General features: G+C 37.5%; 5 protein-coding genes across 5 annotated transcripts; all 5 read right to left on the bottom strand.

Annotated features, from left to right (window-relative positions):
- Positions 1-372: 372 nt before the first annotated feature.
- TM35_000073620 (uncharacterized protein) lies at positions 373-2277 on the bottom strand (the record flags this gene model as incomplete). Its single annotated transcript, XM_029023808.1, has 1 exon — positions 373-2277. One exon carries the CDS (start codon positions 2275-2277, stop codon positions 373-375), a length of 1905 nt encoding a protein of 634 aa, XP_028885004.1.
- Positions 2278-3144: 867 nt separating this feature from the next.
- Positions 3145-7656, bottom strand: TM35_000073630 (uncharacterized protein; the record flags this gene model as incomplete). The annotated part of the gene is made up of 1 exon (XM_029023809.1): positions 3145-7656. The coding sequence occupies one exon, from the start codon at positions 7654-7656 to the stop codon at positions 3145-3147; it is 4512 nt and encodes a 1503-aa protein (XP_028885005.1).
- Positions 7657-8195: 539 nt separating this feature from the next.
- On the bottom strand, positions 8196-8969 carry TM35_000073640 (uncharacterized protein; the record flags this gene model as incomplete). Its single annotated transcript, XM_029023810.1, has 1 exon — positions 8196-8969. The coding sequence occupies one exon, from the start codon at positions 8967-8969 to the stop codon at positions 8196-8198; it is 774 nt and encodes a 257-aa protein (XP_028885006.1).
- Positions 8970-9437: 468 nt separating this feature from the next.
- On the bottom strand, positions 9438-10361 carry TM35_000073650 (putative Pyridoxal kinase; the record flags this gene model as incomplete). Its single annotated transcript, XM_029023811.1, has 1 exon — positions 9438-10361. One exon carries the CDS (start codon positions 10359-10361, stop codon positions 9438-9440), a length of 924 nt encoding a protein of 307 aa, XP_028885007.1.
- Positions 10362-10796: 435 nt separating this feature from the next.
- TM35_000073660 (uncharacterized protein) lies at positions 10797-16574 on the bottom strand (the record flags this gene model as incomplete). The annotated part of the gene is made up of 1 exon (XM_029023812.1): positions 10797-16574. One exon carries the CDS (start codon positions 16572-16574, stop codon positions 10797-10799), a length of 5778 nt encoding a protein of 1925 aa, XP_028885008.1.
- Between the last annotated feature and the right edge of the window lie 288 nt (positions 16575-16862).

A 16862-nucleotide genomic window follows, 5' to 3' on the forward strand; every position in this document is an offset into this window, starting at 1 on the left:
ACAAAAAAAAAAAAAAAAAAAAAAAAAAAACGTAAATAAATAAATAAAAAAGAGAGGCATATGAAGAAGGATGGAATAGATAGATAAAGATGGAGAGAGAATAATAAAAAAGAACTTTTTATTTATTCTCTTTATTTGCTGGAATTGTTTACTTTACTTTCTTTCACTGTGCGTTTGTACTGTACAACCTATCGCAAGGAAAAGAAAAAAAGGTATAATACAATCTCAAGACGCAAAAAAAAAAAAAAAACGCATATAAACATATATATATATATATGAACAAACACACAGATAGATAGATAAATAAACTATAGACAGATAACAAGCAAAACATAGAATTAAAGAAAAAAGAAAAAGATGAATCTTCTACAATCAATGATTCCACTCATTACGGTAGAGCACAGACCGCACTAATCCCTCCTCCACTTCACAGCGGTGTTGTGTAAGGAATGAACCCGCCACCGCCGGCCGCTCACTCTCTAACTCTATTCCTCTCCTATAAAAAGTAGAATCGGGTAGTCCATTCTCCAACAGGGCCCGTTGTTGTAAGACTAAATTGCGATAACCAAGCAGTAATACCGTAGATGCCAATAATGTCTGTTCTCGCCGTGATCCATCACTACTCTCACGTGTACGTGATTGCACTCCAACAGACTCTGTGGTATCTTGTTGTGTGTTGGCCCCATCCACATCTTTACCGCCTGCTTTACTTCCCGCCATGAAACTCCCAGTCTCACTGTCAATCATACTTTGACTCCCACCAACTCTCCATCGTGTTTGTGCCTCTTCTAATCTCGCCACTGTCAAAGCCAGTTGATTGCGTAGTTCTTCCTTTTCTTTTTCAGATTGTCGTATTTGTGTTTTAAGAGCATCTAATGCCGCATCTGGTTTAAACCCTTCCGATGGAAGAGATGCGACTTGACGTTGTAATACATGCAATAAACGTTCAGCCGCATCTTTTTGACTACGTGCCTCATCTAATTCATTCTCTAACATGACAACACGATCAATAGAGTTAACAGAACCGAAAGATCGATTAAGACGAGATTCACCATCATCGTTCGTATGATGATTCTGAACTTTAACAAGTGCTAATTCTGCACGTAAATCTTCCAATTGTTTTTCAAGATCGGTTCTAGCATTTACTTGAGCTGTTAATCTCTCTTCTGCTAATGAAAGTTTTTCTAATGCCTCACGTCTTTCTGAATTTTTTTTAATTAATTCTTCTTCTGTTTGTTTTAATTTACGTTTCATAGCACTAAGTGCAGTCTCCTGTAAAGCAGTGGCTTCTTTAAAGGCTGAAATTTTTTTTGAATACTCTTCCGCGGTTGCCGTGAGTGTCTTCACCGTCTCATCCTTCTTCGCTAAGAGTTGCCGTAAATGTTCCTCTCCTGCAAATGCCACTCGTAGTTCCTCTGTCTCTGCCATCATCTTCTTATACTTTGACTCCCATTCCTGTTTCTCTTTTAATGTGAGTTGTAGAGTGGATTCCAATTCCATCACCTTTGCGTTACTATCATCCAGTTCCCGTCGCAGTTGCTGCACAAATGCACTCTGTGAAGACTCCTCCATTAAAGAAGAGGGCTGCTGTTGTGTACTGCGAGAAGAGGGACCACCGTGACTGGACCCAACAACACTTGAATGATGGGAATCTGCAGATGTGGTCGTCTCTGCACGTCTACGAGGACGTAAGGCGTGTTTGGTAATACACATCTTTGCCGTGTTGGAGAGAATCACTTGATGGGCGTGTGGGAGAGACTTCACTGCCTGCATAATAGTGGAATCCCCACTCAACACCACCATTACGATAAATATATCCGTTAATTCCATTAAGCAGAGGAATCCCTTATCTTCTTCTTCTTCCTCTTCTTCTTTTTTCTTTTCAGATTCCGTGTTGGTTTCATCCCTATTTAAGGCAGGGGAATTCGCTATATCTTCGGCATTCAGGAGTTGAATAAGATTAAGTGTATCGGGTGCTCCCAAGGCTTGATGGGCATAGTCATTCATATGCTTTACAAGCGATAAGAGATTTTCTTTACGTACGACTTTATTCATTCTACTCGCTGGTGATTGTTCGGCCATCTCATTCGCGTCGGGGAAACTTTGCGGGGCAATGTGAGAGAGAATACGATACAACAAGGCCCCATCTCTGAGATCTTCATACTTCTCTGGTAACTGCAATGGTGTTTGGCCTTCTGTTGGCTTTATACACTCATTAGATAATATATGCCGTACGAGTTGAAGGACTGCCGTCTTTTTTACGGTGATGTCTGTCATTTTTATAAAGAGAACCTTTCTGTATATATATATATATATATATATATATATATGTGTATGTTAGCTTCTCTTTGTTTTCTGTTCTTTTTTTTGCTTGCTGTGAACTTTTTCTTCAATCTATATATAGTGAATTGTACACCAAGAAAGAAAGAAAGAAAGAAAGAAAGAGAAATAGGGAACTTAAGAGAGAAAGAGTGAAAAAAGTCCACAATCTTTTGTTTAAAAAATAAAAAGAAAAAATAAAATAAAAAAATAACGAAAAATATTTTTGATTTTTTTTTGTCTCTATTTTGGAAATGTCTCATACGAGCAAAAAAAAAAAAAAGGGGGGGGTATGAAGGCAAGAAACAATCAGCCATGAACAGAAAACAAATAATGGCAATAAGACATACAGTAGAAAATGATAAACCTTTTCAGATACAGACATCTCAAATTATAATAAGAAATAATATCTCTTTCTATAAATATATCTCTCTTTCTCTCCCTCTATATATATATATTTTAGATAGATGAAATGAAACAAGAACGTGGAACCCTGAAAAGACCTCTATGGTAATCAATATTCAGCAAATAATAAACAAAGTTAGAGAAACATCACTCTTCTCTCTTATGTTTCCCTACTCTTTTTTTTTTCTTTTTGCTTTCTCTATAAATGAATAACAAAAAAAAAAACAAAAAAAACACAGATGTTATTTTTTTCTTTTTTACTTTTTTTTTTCGTTCTTCTTCTTCTTGTTGATGTTCTTGTTCTTACAAAAGGAAAACGAAACAAAAAAAGAAACTATTTTATCTCAGTAACACAAATGTTCATTTGAAAAAAATGAACCAAGATATATATATATATATATATATATATATTGTACTTCCCTAAATAGCCCCTTTCCCAAGTAGTTTAATATTTCCAATAGCCTCTGTCATCTTCTCTGGATACTTTTGCAGGTCAGGAGATACAGTCGTGAGTGAATTGGATGGCATCACGAGTTTGTTTATATTCACAACAGGATCCTGGTTTAAGAAACCACGTACATATGATTTACTCCGTTGATTATCATACATAAGAGACCAAAATGCCGTTACGGCCAATTCCTGTCGACGTAATATCTCTGCCGTATCAAAAGAACCCGTAGGGAGACTTGTATGAGCATTTATCATCCCACCATTTTCATGATCATTCTTCTTTACTTGTCGAGATGCTGCTGCCTGTTCTGCAAACTTCCTTACAACTTGTTCACTTCTCATGTTTAATAACATCGTTTTCATCTTCTCTCGGGTTTCCGGTGTGTTATTATCACACAATACGGGTTGTAAAGTGGGTTGTGCCAATAAAGCCGCCTTCAGTGTGAGAAGAATACGTTGATCTTGACAGACTTGAGTTTTGAGTGAGGGATTAAAACAGAGATTGCGAAGTGTTAAGAGGGCTAAAGTGCCATGCCGCGTTGCACTTGTTGCCGCCTCAATCACTATAGTGATAAGTTCCGTTTGTCGTATAATAGCAACTTGTGCTTCCGCATGAAATGAAATCGCGGCGAGAAATCGATAAAGCCCTAAAGGCGCAGATGTACGTTGACGTTCAAATCTCAACAAGAGTGCCTCTATATGTTCCACACCTTTCAGTTTCATCACATTATGTGTAAATACCTCACCACCTTTACCACACGTAGTCGCACAAATATCAAATCCAAACATCGTTATCGCCGCCCTAGAGGAATCCCGTTCACTCACAGGAGAACGTTTCATACAGTTATTGGTTTCTTTTTGTATTTGTTGTTGAGATGGTGATGTTTGTAGTAGTAATAGTAATGATGATGATGATGATGATTGTAGTTGTGTAGCTGATGATGATGATGATGGTGGTGGTGATTGTGGATAGTAATGATGATGTTCACCGCCCTGCATAACTCCAACCGTAATGCCTAAAATACGACCAAAACAACTTCGTGCCAGTGGCTCTCCTGAAGTAGTGACTTCATGTAATAAACAACGGCGTCCCTCTTCACTCTTTGCAAGTGCCGCGGCTGCTTGAAAGGCGGCCCGTTGTGTTTTCTCATTTCCCAAAGCCGTTCGCAGTGAGGCACTGAAGGAGTGAAGAATCTCTTGCGATAGGGTGGGAGAATGGGGAGAGGCAATAACGCTACAGACAAAGGAAAGAGACATTAAGAGAAGATCCATTTCTTGAGTTTCCATAATGTCATTATTTCTCTTAAGTGTTTTTATATATCCCTCAAGTTCCATCACTTTAGCTTCAAACCATCCAAGTGTGTGTGCCTTTTCATTTGCAGATTTAAAGAGTAATACCAGACGACATTGCATTCCACTTACACAAGAGATAGACTTTAGACTCAATGATGCAGAGAAAAGATCTCCACTAGATGTTGATAATACCTCACGTAGTGAATTAGATGGTATCATCATAATAATAGATACAAGTGTAGAGATAGATACACGAGTCCCTTGTGAAATACGATCATTTTTCATTATTTTACAAAGATGATCATAAAAGACAGAGGGAAGAGTAGGAAAAGATTGTTTATCCTTCTCTTCATTCTTTATATTCCTAGTATTAGTATTAATAGTAGTGGTAGTAGTAGTAGTAGTAACATTAAACCACTGGGAAGCAAGTTCAATCATCCACTGCAGCATATTTTCATATGAACGTTCTAATAAATCATGCTGTTCCACCTTTACACCGAATCGAATGAATAACATTTCAAAGATATCGTCTGGTGATGGGAGAGAAAAGGCACTGAGAAATAATCCATACATCATATGATGTGCAAAATGATCTCTATACTCTGGATATGAAGTAATAAGTAATAAAAGTCCACGGGCGAGTGAACATACAAAAGAAAACTGCACAGATATTCCTTCAATACTGCTAATCAAACGTGAAAGGGCATCTTTAGAACTAGAAGTAGAAAACATAGACTTTTCACATACATGTGCTAATTTCTCACTTGATTGGGTTGCAACTTGAATGAGTTTAAACCAACAATCAAGTGATCGTCTACCATATGGGATAATAACACTAGTTGAAGTCTCTTGATGATTATGATGATAATCGGCAAAACGTTTTTCCTGATGAAATAAAGCAACTGTTAAGGAAAGCATTGCAGCTGTAGCATATGTAATACCATTTGAAGAAGCTAATTCTAATAATTTAATAGGAAGTGCAGTTCTGGAAAAATCAAAACTCTGTTCCACTTGAATATCATTTTTAGCTATTTCAATAACATGATCTAACCATTCTGCTGCAGCTGCTGTTTCCCATTGTGGAGCAATAGAGCTATACTCTAATATACTGGTAATAGCCGCATTAAATACAGATGGCATCTCATGAAGAACTGTTAAAAGATCTTCAGTAGATCTACAGAGACGTGCGAGACAACGATCTACGGATGCTCGTAAAGGTGGATGAATACTGTTTCGTGTAGCTCGTGAAAGAGCAGGTAAATGAGAGATAATATCTTTTAATTTTAAAGTATCAAATTTTCCAATATCCATTAACCAAAAACAAGCATCTAATGCCACCATACTACACTCTCCTAATGAGGTATAACGAGAAGAACGATAACAGCTAGGTAAATAATGTAAAGCCGATCCAGATATATTTTCCACTGCTGATGCCAGAGTTGGATTATTTATACTAATCTTCAATAGTAATGGAATAATATTCTGAAGCATATCACATGTCTCTGTAGTGAGGGTTGTACACAATACTTTATAGTGATTCCCCACTACCGCGGCGAGTAGTTTACAGGCGAGTGTGGCAACAGTGATGTGTTCACTGCGAGTGGCCTCTGCTGCGGCTGCGAGATACACTTCATCTGGAAGACCGCCGTCTGGTGTGTTTGGGGCATTCAGTTGGGCGGTGCGTACGGTGTGTTGTGTGTTGATGAGACCAGTGAGAAGAGCGAGAAGACCAGCAGGCGGGGGCCACTGTCCAACACCCACAAGAAGGAAAGAAAGTCCAACGAGTCGAAGTCCGATCGTACTATTACTCATAATACTACTACTACTACTATTATTATTATTATTATTATTATTATTATTACTATTCGCATCATTACTAGTGTTAGAAATAGGAGTAGGATTCATAATGCTATCTCGTAGTAAAGTAATAAGGGCGTTTCCGGTGATATTAAGAATGTGATCACGGGTGTTATCACTGAGATAGTGATCGGATATAACATGTGAGAGCCATAAAAGTACAGATGTAAACAGCATTTGATCTTGTTGGTTTAAAGGCATTGTTTGCAGGAAACGTTTAAATGCAGAATCAAAGTTTACACTGGTGAATCGTTGTCGTAATTCCGCTTCTGCTGCAACCGTTAAACACCATAAACGGTTCATCATATAGAAAAACTCTTCATGAGAACGACATTTAGAGAGTCGTTCAAAGCAATCTATATACTCATTCTCAGGAATAGAAATCTCCACACCTTCTAAATTATTTCCTGTTAGACTCTCATCCGTTAAATCTATTGAAACCTTGGTTTCATTGGTACCAGCCGGTGTAGGAGCATCTGTCTCAGTAATAGTAGTAGTAGTAGTATTAATATTCATAAAGGTAGAATTTTGACTTTTCACAGCATACTCTGTACTCCTGTCAGCAAAGGTAGGTTCACTTTTATTTAATCCAATCATATGTAAAGAATCATTTTCTGAGGTATTATGATGACGTTTTTTTGCCTTCTGAAGTCGTACAAGTCGATGAAGAGCCATATTAAATAAGAATTGACTGCAATACTGCATAGGACCATCTGTTGTAATACCAAGTGTCTGTAATATTTCAACAGTTTCTTGAAGAATTTCTTCTTGTTGAGATACCGCTTTTTGTAATTTCTGTAAATGACACATAAGGGCAACAGAGCGTTGTTTTTCATCCACATACAGATCTCGAACTTCTTTTCCAAGTGGGAGAGTTAATAGAGATTTTAGTAACATTGCCGTGAGACCAAAGAAACGTGGTTGTTGTCGTTGTAAAAGTCTCACAAGTGTTAACACAATATCCCCTGCACGTGCAATAACCAATAAACAATAATATGGATCTTTATCTGCGTGAAGGGCAACCATCATATCAATAAACAATGAAAGTGTCTCTAGCTGCGTAAATAGTAGTCTCTCTGCCATTGCTAAGGATGGACCATACTCACGTCGCTCATTCGATAAGGCATCACCGGCGATGGTATCAAGAAAGTGTGTTAATAATGCGCCTTCCTCGAGAAATGCCGCAATTGAGACCTGCGAGATGAGAATGCGTTTCAACACTTCACATCCTTCGAGTACAACCATGATGTTGTGATGTGTGATCTTTGCGGTGAGCTCTGCGAAGAAGGCGAGCCACTTCGATCGTGTGAAAGATGCCGGTGGGACAGGCATTCTTTCAGGAATGAAGTATGCGTTCCCGCTTCTATTATTATTTATATGGGGATAAATAAGAAAAAAAAAAAAAGAGGGGGTAAATGAAAAATAGGAAATAAATAAAAAGAAATAAACTCGGAATAAGAGCAATAATAATAGTAATAATAATAATTATTATTATATGAATTATGATCATCATAACATTTAGTAACAGTATTGACAGCTGTAATTAAATATATATATATATATACATATATATATATATATATATATATTCCCCAAAGCAAGAGATAAAATAAAAACGAACAAGAGTAAATGATATCCAGAAATAGGAATATTAAACCGGGAAACGGCGAAAACTGAAAAAGATAATAAATATCTTCTTCTCTTTTTTTTCCATATTGTTATTTTTTTCCATTTCTTTATAAAGACTACACAAATAAACACTTTTCATGTTGATGAGAATGACCGAATCCCATACGATAAGCTCTTTACGCATTAATTACCCACCACTCCACCACAAAAATTAGCATCAACTCTATAATGTGAAAACCCCTTCAGCGCCGCTTTCTCACGCCCTCCACACATTTCACCATCTCCATCGCATCTGCAGACCTCTCATAGTAGTTGTACACATATCTTCTCACAGTGAATCCAAAACTCTCATACACTCGCGGAACTGCCGCTAATAACTCCTCCACTTGATCCATTTGTTGTTTCTTCTCTTCCTTTTCTTCTTCTTCTTCTTCTTCTTTCTCACCTGACGTGATATTTTTTCGTGTAAAACTGGAATTCAACAGCGATCGAAGATATTGAGTGGTATTTTGTGATGGGGACATGGTGTGTAGACGCCATCGGAGTATTTGCCTGCGTGGATCTCCCCCTTCACGCATTTTCAATGTTCGCTCTAACAAATGACGGGCAATCCGACATTTACGAAATTGCGGTTCCACCAATACGACTTGAATGTAACCTTCCAAGTGTTCACCCGGTGTGAGTGGGACCCAAACAACACCCACCACTCCCACGATCTCTTCTGCAGGATTGTGGACTTCCATTGCCGTTTCTATTGCCGCCTCTGTTTCCTTTGCCGTATTGGCCGCTGTCAGTGTATCCTCCCTGTTGCGATAGGCTACCATGTAGAGATCTACTTCTTCTAATTGCTGGCGTGTACATAATGGATATGGGAAAAAGTCCCACTTGTCTATTGTATCCACCACAGATTGATATACCATGCTGTCTAACTTCTTCTGCACATTGCGGTATGTAAAGCCCACTCTTTTGGGATCCTCAGTTCCACTACGAGTGGAAGGTATATCCCTTGTATCCATTAAAAAATAGATATAGGTTTATATACCTTTATCACCTTTTCTTCCCTTTATCTTCTATTTCTCTATTGTTTCTTCCTTTTATTCTGGTATTATTTCTCTCTTTTTAAAGTTGCCTGATGTTTAGAATGAGAAAGGAGAAAAAAAAAACACTCCTAGAGACAAAGTACGTATACACACACACACATCCCCCCCTTTTTCCAGAGCACCTAATCGCCTCTTAGAGTATAGAATGGAAATTATTAGTATTTAACCCATTCAAAATGGAATTTCTCAATAAAAAAAGGAAATAATTAAAATGAATATCGGAAACCCTAGTATGCGGATCTCTACTGAAAAACGAAGGGGGAAAAAATGACAATAATAATACTAATAATAGTAATAATATGAGATAATAATAATAGTAGTAATAATAATAAAGAGCCACGAAAATAATATATTTAAAAAAATAATTCATAACCCTTTAACTCATCACATGGGTTTTACAACTACAACTGTGACAGGATTCAAAAGTATATTTGGTGACTTTGTTACCCGCAGTTCCCTACTGGCCAAAGAACTGTTACCATCACCGCCCTCTTTACGAGTCTCGAGAATTGTATCCTGCAGCACAGCCATGGCCTTTCCAACGGCAATCTCCAATGGATGATCATGAGAGAAGGCCAGTAGCGAGGCAGCAAAGAGATCCCCAGTTCCTGTATAGCGGCCCTCATGATAGGGCACTATACCAGTCCATCGGCGGGGTGTGGCAGGCACTTTATTATTATCATCATTTTGTATTTTAATACTTGAGATGAGGAATTGCAATTGTGTGGGCTCTTCCTTTGTACGGAATGATTTAATGATAACAGTCTTGGTTCCCTGTGCATGAAACCAATCAACACATTTGATAGCACTTTCCATGTCTGTAATGTTGATGCCACTTAACAAACCCGCTTCATAGTAGTTTGGCGTCGCAATATCAGCAAACTTGATCAGCTCACGATATGCCTCAATGACCTCTGGTTTACAGTACATGATACCATCATCTCCCATAACCGTATCACAGAAAAATGTCACTTCTTTGCCTTCCTTCTCTCTTAATGCACGCAGTTCCTTCAGTGTCTCAGAGACTTTCAGGATGATCTCTGGGTTATTGATGTAACCTGTGAGTAAGTAGCGGTAGCTGGATAGGAAGTTGTTCGCACGAATACCTTCCATGAGAGTTTCGTACTCCTGCAGATCCATGCGGTGTCCACGGATAATGGGATAGCCACTGTGATTGGATACACTCACTGTGTTGATGGCATCCACATCGAAGCCGTGCAGCTGAAGTGGAAAGGTGGCAGCCTTATTACCCACGTAGCCGTGGGTCACGAAGGATTGAATGGATAGAATAGTCTTTTCTCCCTGCATGATGAATGTCCTTTTTTTTTCTTGTGTTTGTTGTTCTTTTCTTGTTCTTTTTGATTGTTTTTTGAATACCCACCCTATATCGTCTTTTTTAAAAAATCGTTTTTGTTTTTTCTAAGTTTTCGTTGTTTTTTTTTTTTTTTTTGAAATCTTGTTTAGGCTTTCGCTCCCACTTGTCATAAACGACAAAAGAGAACACAATAAAGAAGAAAAGAAAAAAAAAGTCCACGCTACAACTTGAAGTTCGATGGTGTGAATATACCGTCAAAAAGGTATTCAAATCTTTTATTACTTTCTTTTTTTATTATTATTGTGTATTTCTTCATACATCGGATATTATGTATGTAATAGTTCCTCCATTCCCTTTCCTTCCCGTTTCCGTTCTTTCGTTGATTTAATTACAGTTATATATATATATATATATATATATATATTTCCTTAGTGGTGTGTACCACTATCAGCCACAGCCGCATGAATAGAAGTAAACATGTGGCCACTCACCATACGTCGTGTGGTGGTATTTGTGCTTGTCCAGAAGTGAATCTTTCCCACATATATACCTCGCCGTGGTGAACTCTCACTCGTTTCCATAGTTAACATCCCTTCCTGAGCATTATACTTCTCTGTCCAGATGCTTTTTTTCTTTTCTCTTCTCCCCACGAATGCGGTGGTGGGAGGGGAGGCAGCAGCGGTTGGATTAACAGAACGCCACTCCACAACTTCTACCAACACGGAGAGAAGATTATAATTTGTGGACGGTAAACTGTAGGCATAGGCAAATATCTCATGCGGTGTGGTATCCAATACTGGCAGTGGAGGCCAGGGTAGTGTAAAGATCCCAATATTACCGCGAAACCCACAGGCAGATACCCCAACAAGACGAAGAGTTGTGGCGATGCCAAATTGTGTATTTGTCATCATCACTGGGTGGTGAAGTTCCAAAACAAATCCACACACCGTCGTTGGAATACCAAAATCAAACTCCAACAATAATTGTTCGGTATTTGTATGAGAAATAATATTTCGTAGAGGAATTAGGCGCGTCATGGGTAACATACGAGGTAGACACGCCACACTCATCACACCTCGTGTACAGTACGCAGATATTCCATTAAGAGTTCCATAGTGAGAGAGATCCGGTTTACACTTGTGATAGCTGGAGTGGATCTCTGGTGTGTTGAACACAAATCGTCCCCAGAGAGAAAAATGTTTCACTCGTAAAAGGGCGAGATCAGAAACAGCACCATGAAAGAATAAAGCAGCAAAAAGTATAGTTGAATGAACTCTTGGCGTCCATGAACCTTCTTTCTCTTTTTCTTTCTCTTCTTTTTCTTCTTCATTATCAAACAATAATCGTCTAACTTGTTCCTGTGGTTGTGGTTGATGGTGTAATTGGAGTATCTTTACTTGCCTATTCATATCGTTATATACATAACCATCATTATCATCCGATGGATGAATAGATGTACAGTTAAATAAATGTAGTTCATGCATGGCATTCCCTAAAAGCAATTGTAACTCCACATTGCCTCGAGGTTTCCCTGTTAATATATAGTGTAATACTCCATAGGAAACACTGGCTTCCTGTGGTAAAAGTAAAACAACATGTCGACTTACACGTGTAGTTGAATCTGTACACTCCTCATCCAACACACATCGCCAATCTACAAGAGAACTACTATTGTAATTATTATTATTATTATTATTATTATTATTATTATTATTTATTATTCCAGCAACGCCAAGTACTTCTTCAAACAGTGGCATTTTGGTATCATCCATACCAGGTGCACTCACCACACGTGTATAAGGATACATCGTCAATTGATATGATGAGAGATGATTAGTAGAGAGGGATGATTGCTGAATATGACCCCACCATAGTTCTTTACATGCAAACAACACACATGATAATTGAGGTAATGTAGAAGGTGAAAAAAAAGCCAGTGCCTCTTCAATCTCTACTTCACTATCCACTTCATCATTACATTCACTCCAATAAAAACTTTCTATAATTCCTTCAAGTGCTCTACATTTATCTAAACACTTAAGACATACACGATAATTAACCTCATAAAGGCCTAGTTCAGGTAAAGAGACAAAATCATCATGTAAACACTTCTTACACACATGACGTTGACATCTATTACACTCTTTAGCCGTAGAAAACCATGAAAATTTACGTTTACAAAGAGCACATTGTCTTCTTTCTTCTCGTTTTACTTTTATTTTTTTTAATTCTTTTTTACAATGTGACTCCATTTGATGATGATAGTTTTCTTCTTGTTGCTCTTGAATCTTAATAAAATCCTCCGTATCTTCTGGAAGACGTGAGCGATAAACAGCAGAGTGTGGAAATACCTGACATATGGGGTTCATAACCCAACGAGGAAGTTCTATTCGATGTAAACACCAATCTCGATAATAACGACGTACTTGACACTGAAGCCGCTTACACTCCACCTGTAAAGTTAGACCTAATGTTAACTGAAATAACTCGGCTGGTATGGCGGAAATGAGTTTATGCACATACATCTCACAACGTCCTTGTGTAGTTGCAACAACAGGCACATGGCACCGCTCTTGTTGCGATATTGAATTTTCTGATTCCACAAGTTTGTTACTATCAAACGTATTTGTATTATTCTCATTTAAATTCGTACAATGCTCTGTAAACATAGATTGTGTATCTTTTACTATAAACAAATTTTCTTTTTCTTCTTTTTCTTTTTCTTTCTCCTCTTCCTGTTGGGATGCCCATATAAACGGGGGTATGGGTGTAGGAAGTAAATGCTCCAATCCTGTTTGTAGAGTTATATCTCTTGACGGTTCATCATCCTTTGGAATAGACACTAGTGGTTTCCCAAACACCAACACAGGGGGAAGAGCCATCGCATTACAACCCGAACCATGAAAAGAAAACTGCAGAAAACGTGCAATCACAGGTGCAGTGGATTGAAACGCATGTTCACATCTATTTAACTCTGAATACACTTTATTATTATCATTCTCATCATCTCGTTCAGACGTATACATTATTCCATCTGATGTAGAAGCATGTAATGTATAGAATATCAGCCGGGGTGCGGCCTGTCCACTTTGTGAAGATCGACTACTCACACAAATGGGAAGTGGTACATCCTCCAATACCGCTCGTGTATGGGTTTGACCCAAATAACAACATGTTGAGAGGGAAATAGATAAGGCAGCTGCGTAAGAGGCCTCCTGTACAGCATTAGCAACTGTTAAGGCAATATGGGTAATATGTGAAAGAGAAGGAAGGGCAATCGTAAACGCCACTTTATCAAAACAAGAGGGAATAAGCAGCGACTGTGAGAAAGGATGTGATAAACCTCTAAACATCCCTAATGTTAATGTAGAAGCTGCAGTAGCCGTATTTTTATTATGATTAGTATTGGTTTGCACTGATGATGATGATAATGATGATGGTGATACTAATAAGGATGAAGTATCATGAGAAGATATGGGTGGATTTAAAGATCGTAATGGTGTGAATGGAAATAATCGTCGTCGAAGTTGATTTGGAGAATTCCCTCTCTCTTGTATAATACCTGTTGTTGTCGTTGTCTCTGTTACTGCAGAAGATGAACAACACTGAGTTTCAGAATAAGGAAACATCATATGTGCATTTATTATAAATGATAATTTAGATGGATGTGTAAGAAGGACTATTCGATGACGTACATGCTCTCGTGGATAGAATTTCCCTTCAGGGAGAAAGAACCGCACAAGAAAGGAAGAAACCCTCTCACTTAAAACAGAATAAAGAGAATCACTTGTAGTAGTAGTAGTAGTATTTCCATAAGAAGACTTTACTCTTTCTTCAATTAATCTTGTAATCCGTTCTGCTTCTTTCCATACAAATAAACTAAACCCCTTTTTGGTAGGTATCCCTCCTTTTCCCTTTACACTGCATATATCTATTAAACAATTCCATAATGGGGTAATCACTTCTCTTATTCCAGAGATCATACTCGTTCGCGGGGTTCCAGCTGCTGAATGAAGTAATAAACTAATCATACTCTCTACTACTAATGTATGTTCTCGTAAGAATTGCAATTCCTCCATCTGTTCATCCATTTGATGACACAACCAACTTACAATCCATCCAAGTGAAACAATGATAGAAGCTATTATACTTGTCTCTGTATCATCCATTACACATACACGTGGTATCCAGTTATCCTCAACTTCCTCATGAGAGTTATACATAGTTTCACTTCCCCAAAAGGAATGTAAAAAGACTTCTTCTTTATGTATATAATCCCCCTCTTTACTCCTATTATCTTGTGATGGGAAATAACAAAGATCCCCAATCGTAACATTAGGCTTCAACGCATGACTTCTCACATGAGCAGCAAGAGACTCCAGAGATAACTGAAGATTCTTTTCAACGGTTCCCACATCTACTAAAACATTCTCTATTTCACCACGTTGATCTGATGAAGCCATAAAAAAGGTCGATAAAGAATGACTTAACTTCTTTGGTGATGTTGGCCGTGATGATGACTGAGATGGTGGTGTAGATGAAGAAGAAGAAACAAAATATTGTTTCCTCACAGGAGATCCTCCTCCTCCTCCTCCTCCTCCAGTATTACGTAGAGGAGACTTACTACATGCCGGTATATTATTATTATTATTATTATTATTATTATTATTATTATTATTATTAACACTACTACTAGTAGTTCTATAGTGATTATCAGAGACTATGGTTTTACTACACCAGGCCGCACTCCCTGCATGTGCTAAAATAATTCTCGTACCCGGTCCATACCGCTCCAAATATCCAGAGAAAATATTTCCCACATGATCTTCTCGTGATGGCAGTGGATCAATAAACCGATTGGTATAATCATCAAACTTCTTCTGTTGCTCTATAATTTCTTTATGATGAAAAAAATCGGTTCCTCGTCTCCATATCAGTGAAGAGATTATAGACTTTACGCTTTTTTTCTTATCTATAGAAATATCATAATGAGACTTTCGTAGAATAAATAACTGAAATTCCGTTTCTAATGTAGAGATATAGTCTTCAAAACGGGTTTTTGAAGATTCCAGAGTATAATCATAAAAACATCCACGCATGGCCAATCGGCTAATTCGTACTAATAAAAGAGCCATTGGAGAATCACGAAAGGAATACGATAATGGTGTTAATGAGCAGGATCCAAGTGCGAGTCGACAACAACAATTACTTAAACCAAATACTTCACAAAAACTAATAAGTTCTTCATTCCATAAACAATCACAACGTCCCAAGGCAGAACGGCCTGTCTTCTTAGGAAGAGGTGGAAGAAAAACATTATGATTGTAGTATGTAGAAGAATTAAAAGAAACTCCATCCTTCATACTTTTTAATGTATCATCTTCATTCATATGATTATCTTTTTCATTTATAGTGACACAACGTGTTAAAGCATCTTTAAATATACTAGAATGTGTAATATCAATACCTGGTGAATAGTATAAATAAGGTGGTTCAGATCCATTTGTTAAAATAGGTAAATCATAGAAAGGTGTAGTAAAATGAGAGTTGTGTGTCCATGAGTGTATTTCATTTATTTTAAGTGAATCTTGCAACGCTGGTACTGTAATCCGTAGAGGAATTTGATACCATTCTGCCTTCTTAACAGTATAAACTGGAGGAATATACCAGTAGTTTATAGTTGAATCTTCTATAGGACTACTTACAGTTTCTTCTCTAGTATGAGAATAAGGTGTAGCTCTTTTACCCTCTAGCAAAAGTGTACTGGACGCAATAAATAGCAAGTGAATAAATTCTTCTGATAAGCAACCACCAGCAAAGGCTAAAAACTCAAATAATGTTTGTACCTCAAATGTCTGTGTAGTATGTGGACACAAGGCATGAATTCCATTTATAGCCTCATCCATAGAAGGAAAAAGATCCTTCTGTGGGATTCCAGTGTATATTAACTGTCCTGATATTGTATCTACTGTAATTATCATAACTCCCTCTTTCTTTTCCATTTCCATCATTCCATTATTATTATTATTCATTCTATCATCTACATTTCTTCTCCCCTGTACTGATGATGATGTATGTGTAGTATGATGCTCAGCTAGTGTAGAAGGCAGCAATAATGATGATGGGAGTCTTCTCATCACAATAAAATAACATGCCTGGGGAGAATTAACAGGCAGCGTCTCTGTTCCCTCTGGGAAAGCAACCATTAGTCTACCCGACATCTCCCGTGACTATCCTCTACCACACGATAGCACTACTTACTACACCTTTAAATAAATAAAAGAAACCAAATAAATAGTAAAAGTGAGAGAGAAAAAAGAGAGAGAGATGATATATATACATATATATATATATGTGTGTATACACTTCATTTGGTAATATATTATACATTTTGGTTAAACTTAAAAACCTTTACGTATTCATACAGAATACAGATCTGAAAGAAGAATAATAATAAAAAGAATGAAAACAGTTAACTCAAATAAGGCAGCACG

Source organism: Trypanosoma theileri, assembly GCF_002087225.1.
Source record: "Trypanosoma theileri isolate Edinburgh chromosome Unknown TM35_Tth_7_V1, whole genome shotgun sequence".
In the NCBI taxonomy this organism is placed as follows: Eukaryota; Euglenozoa; class Kinetoplastea; order Trypanosomatida; family Trypanosomatidae; genus Trypanosoma; species Trypanosoma theileri.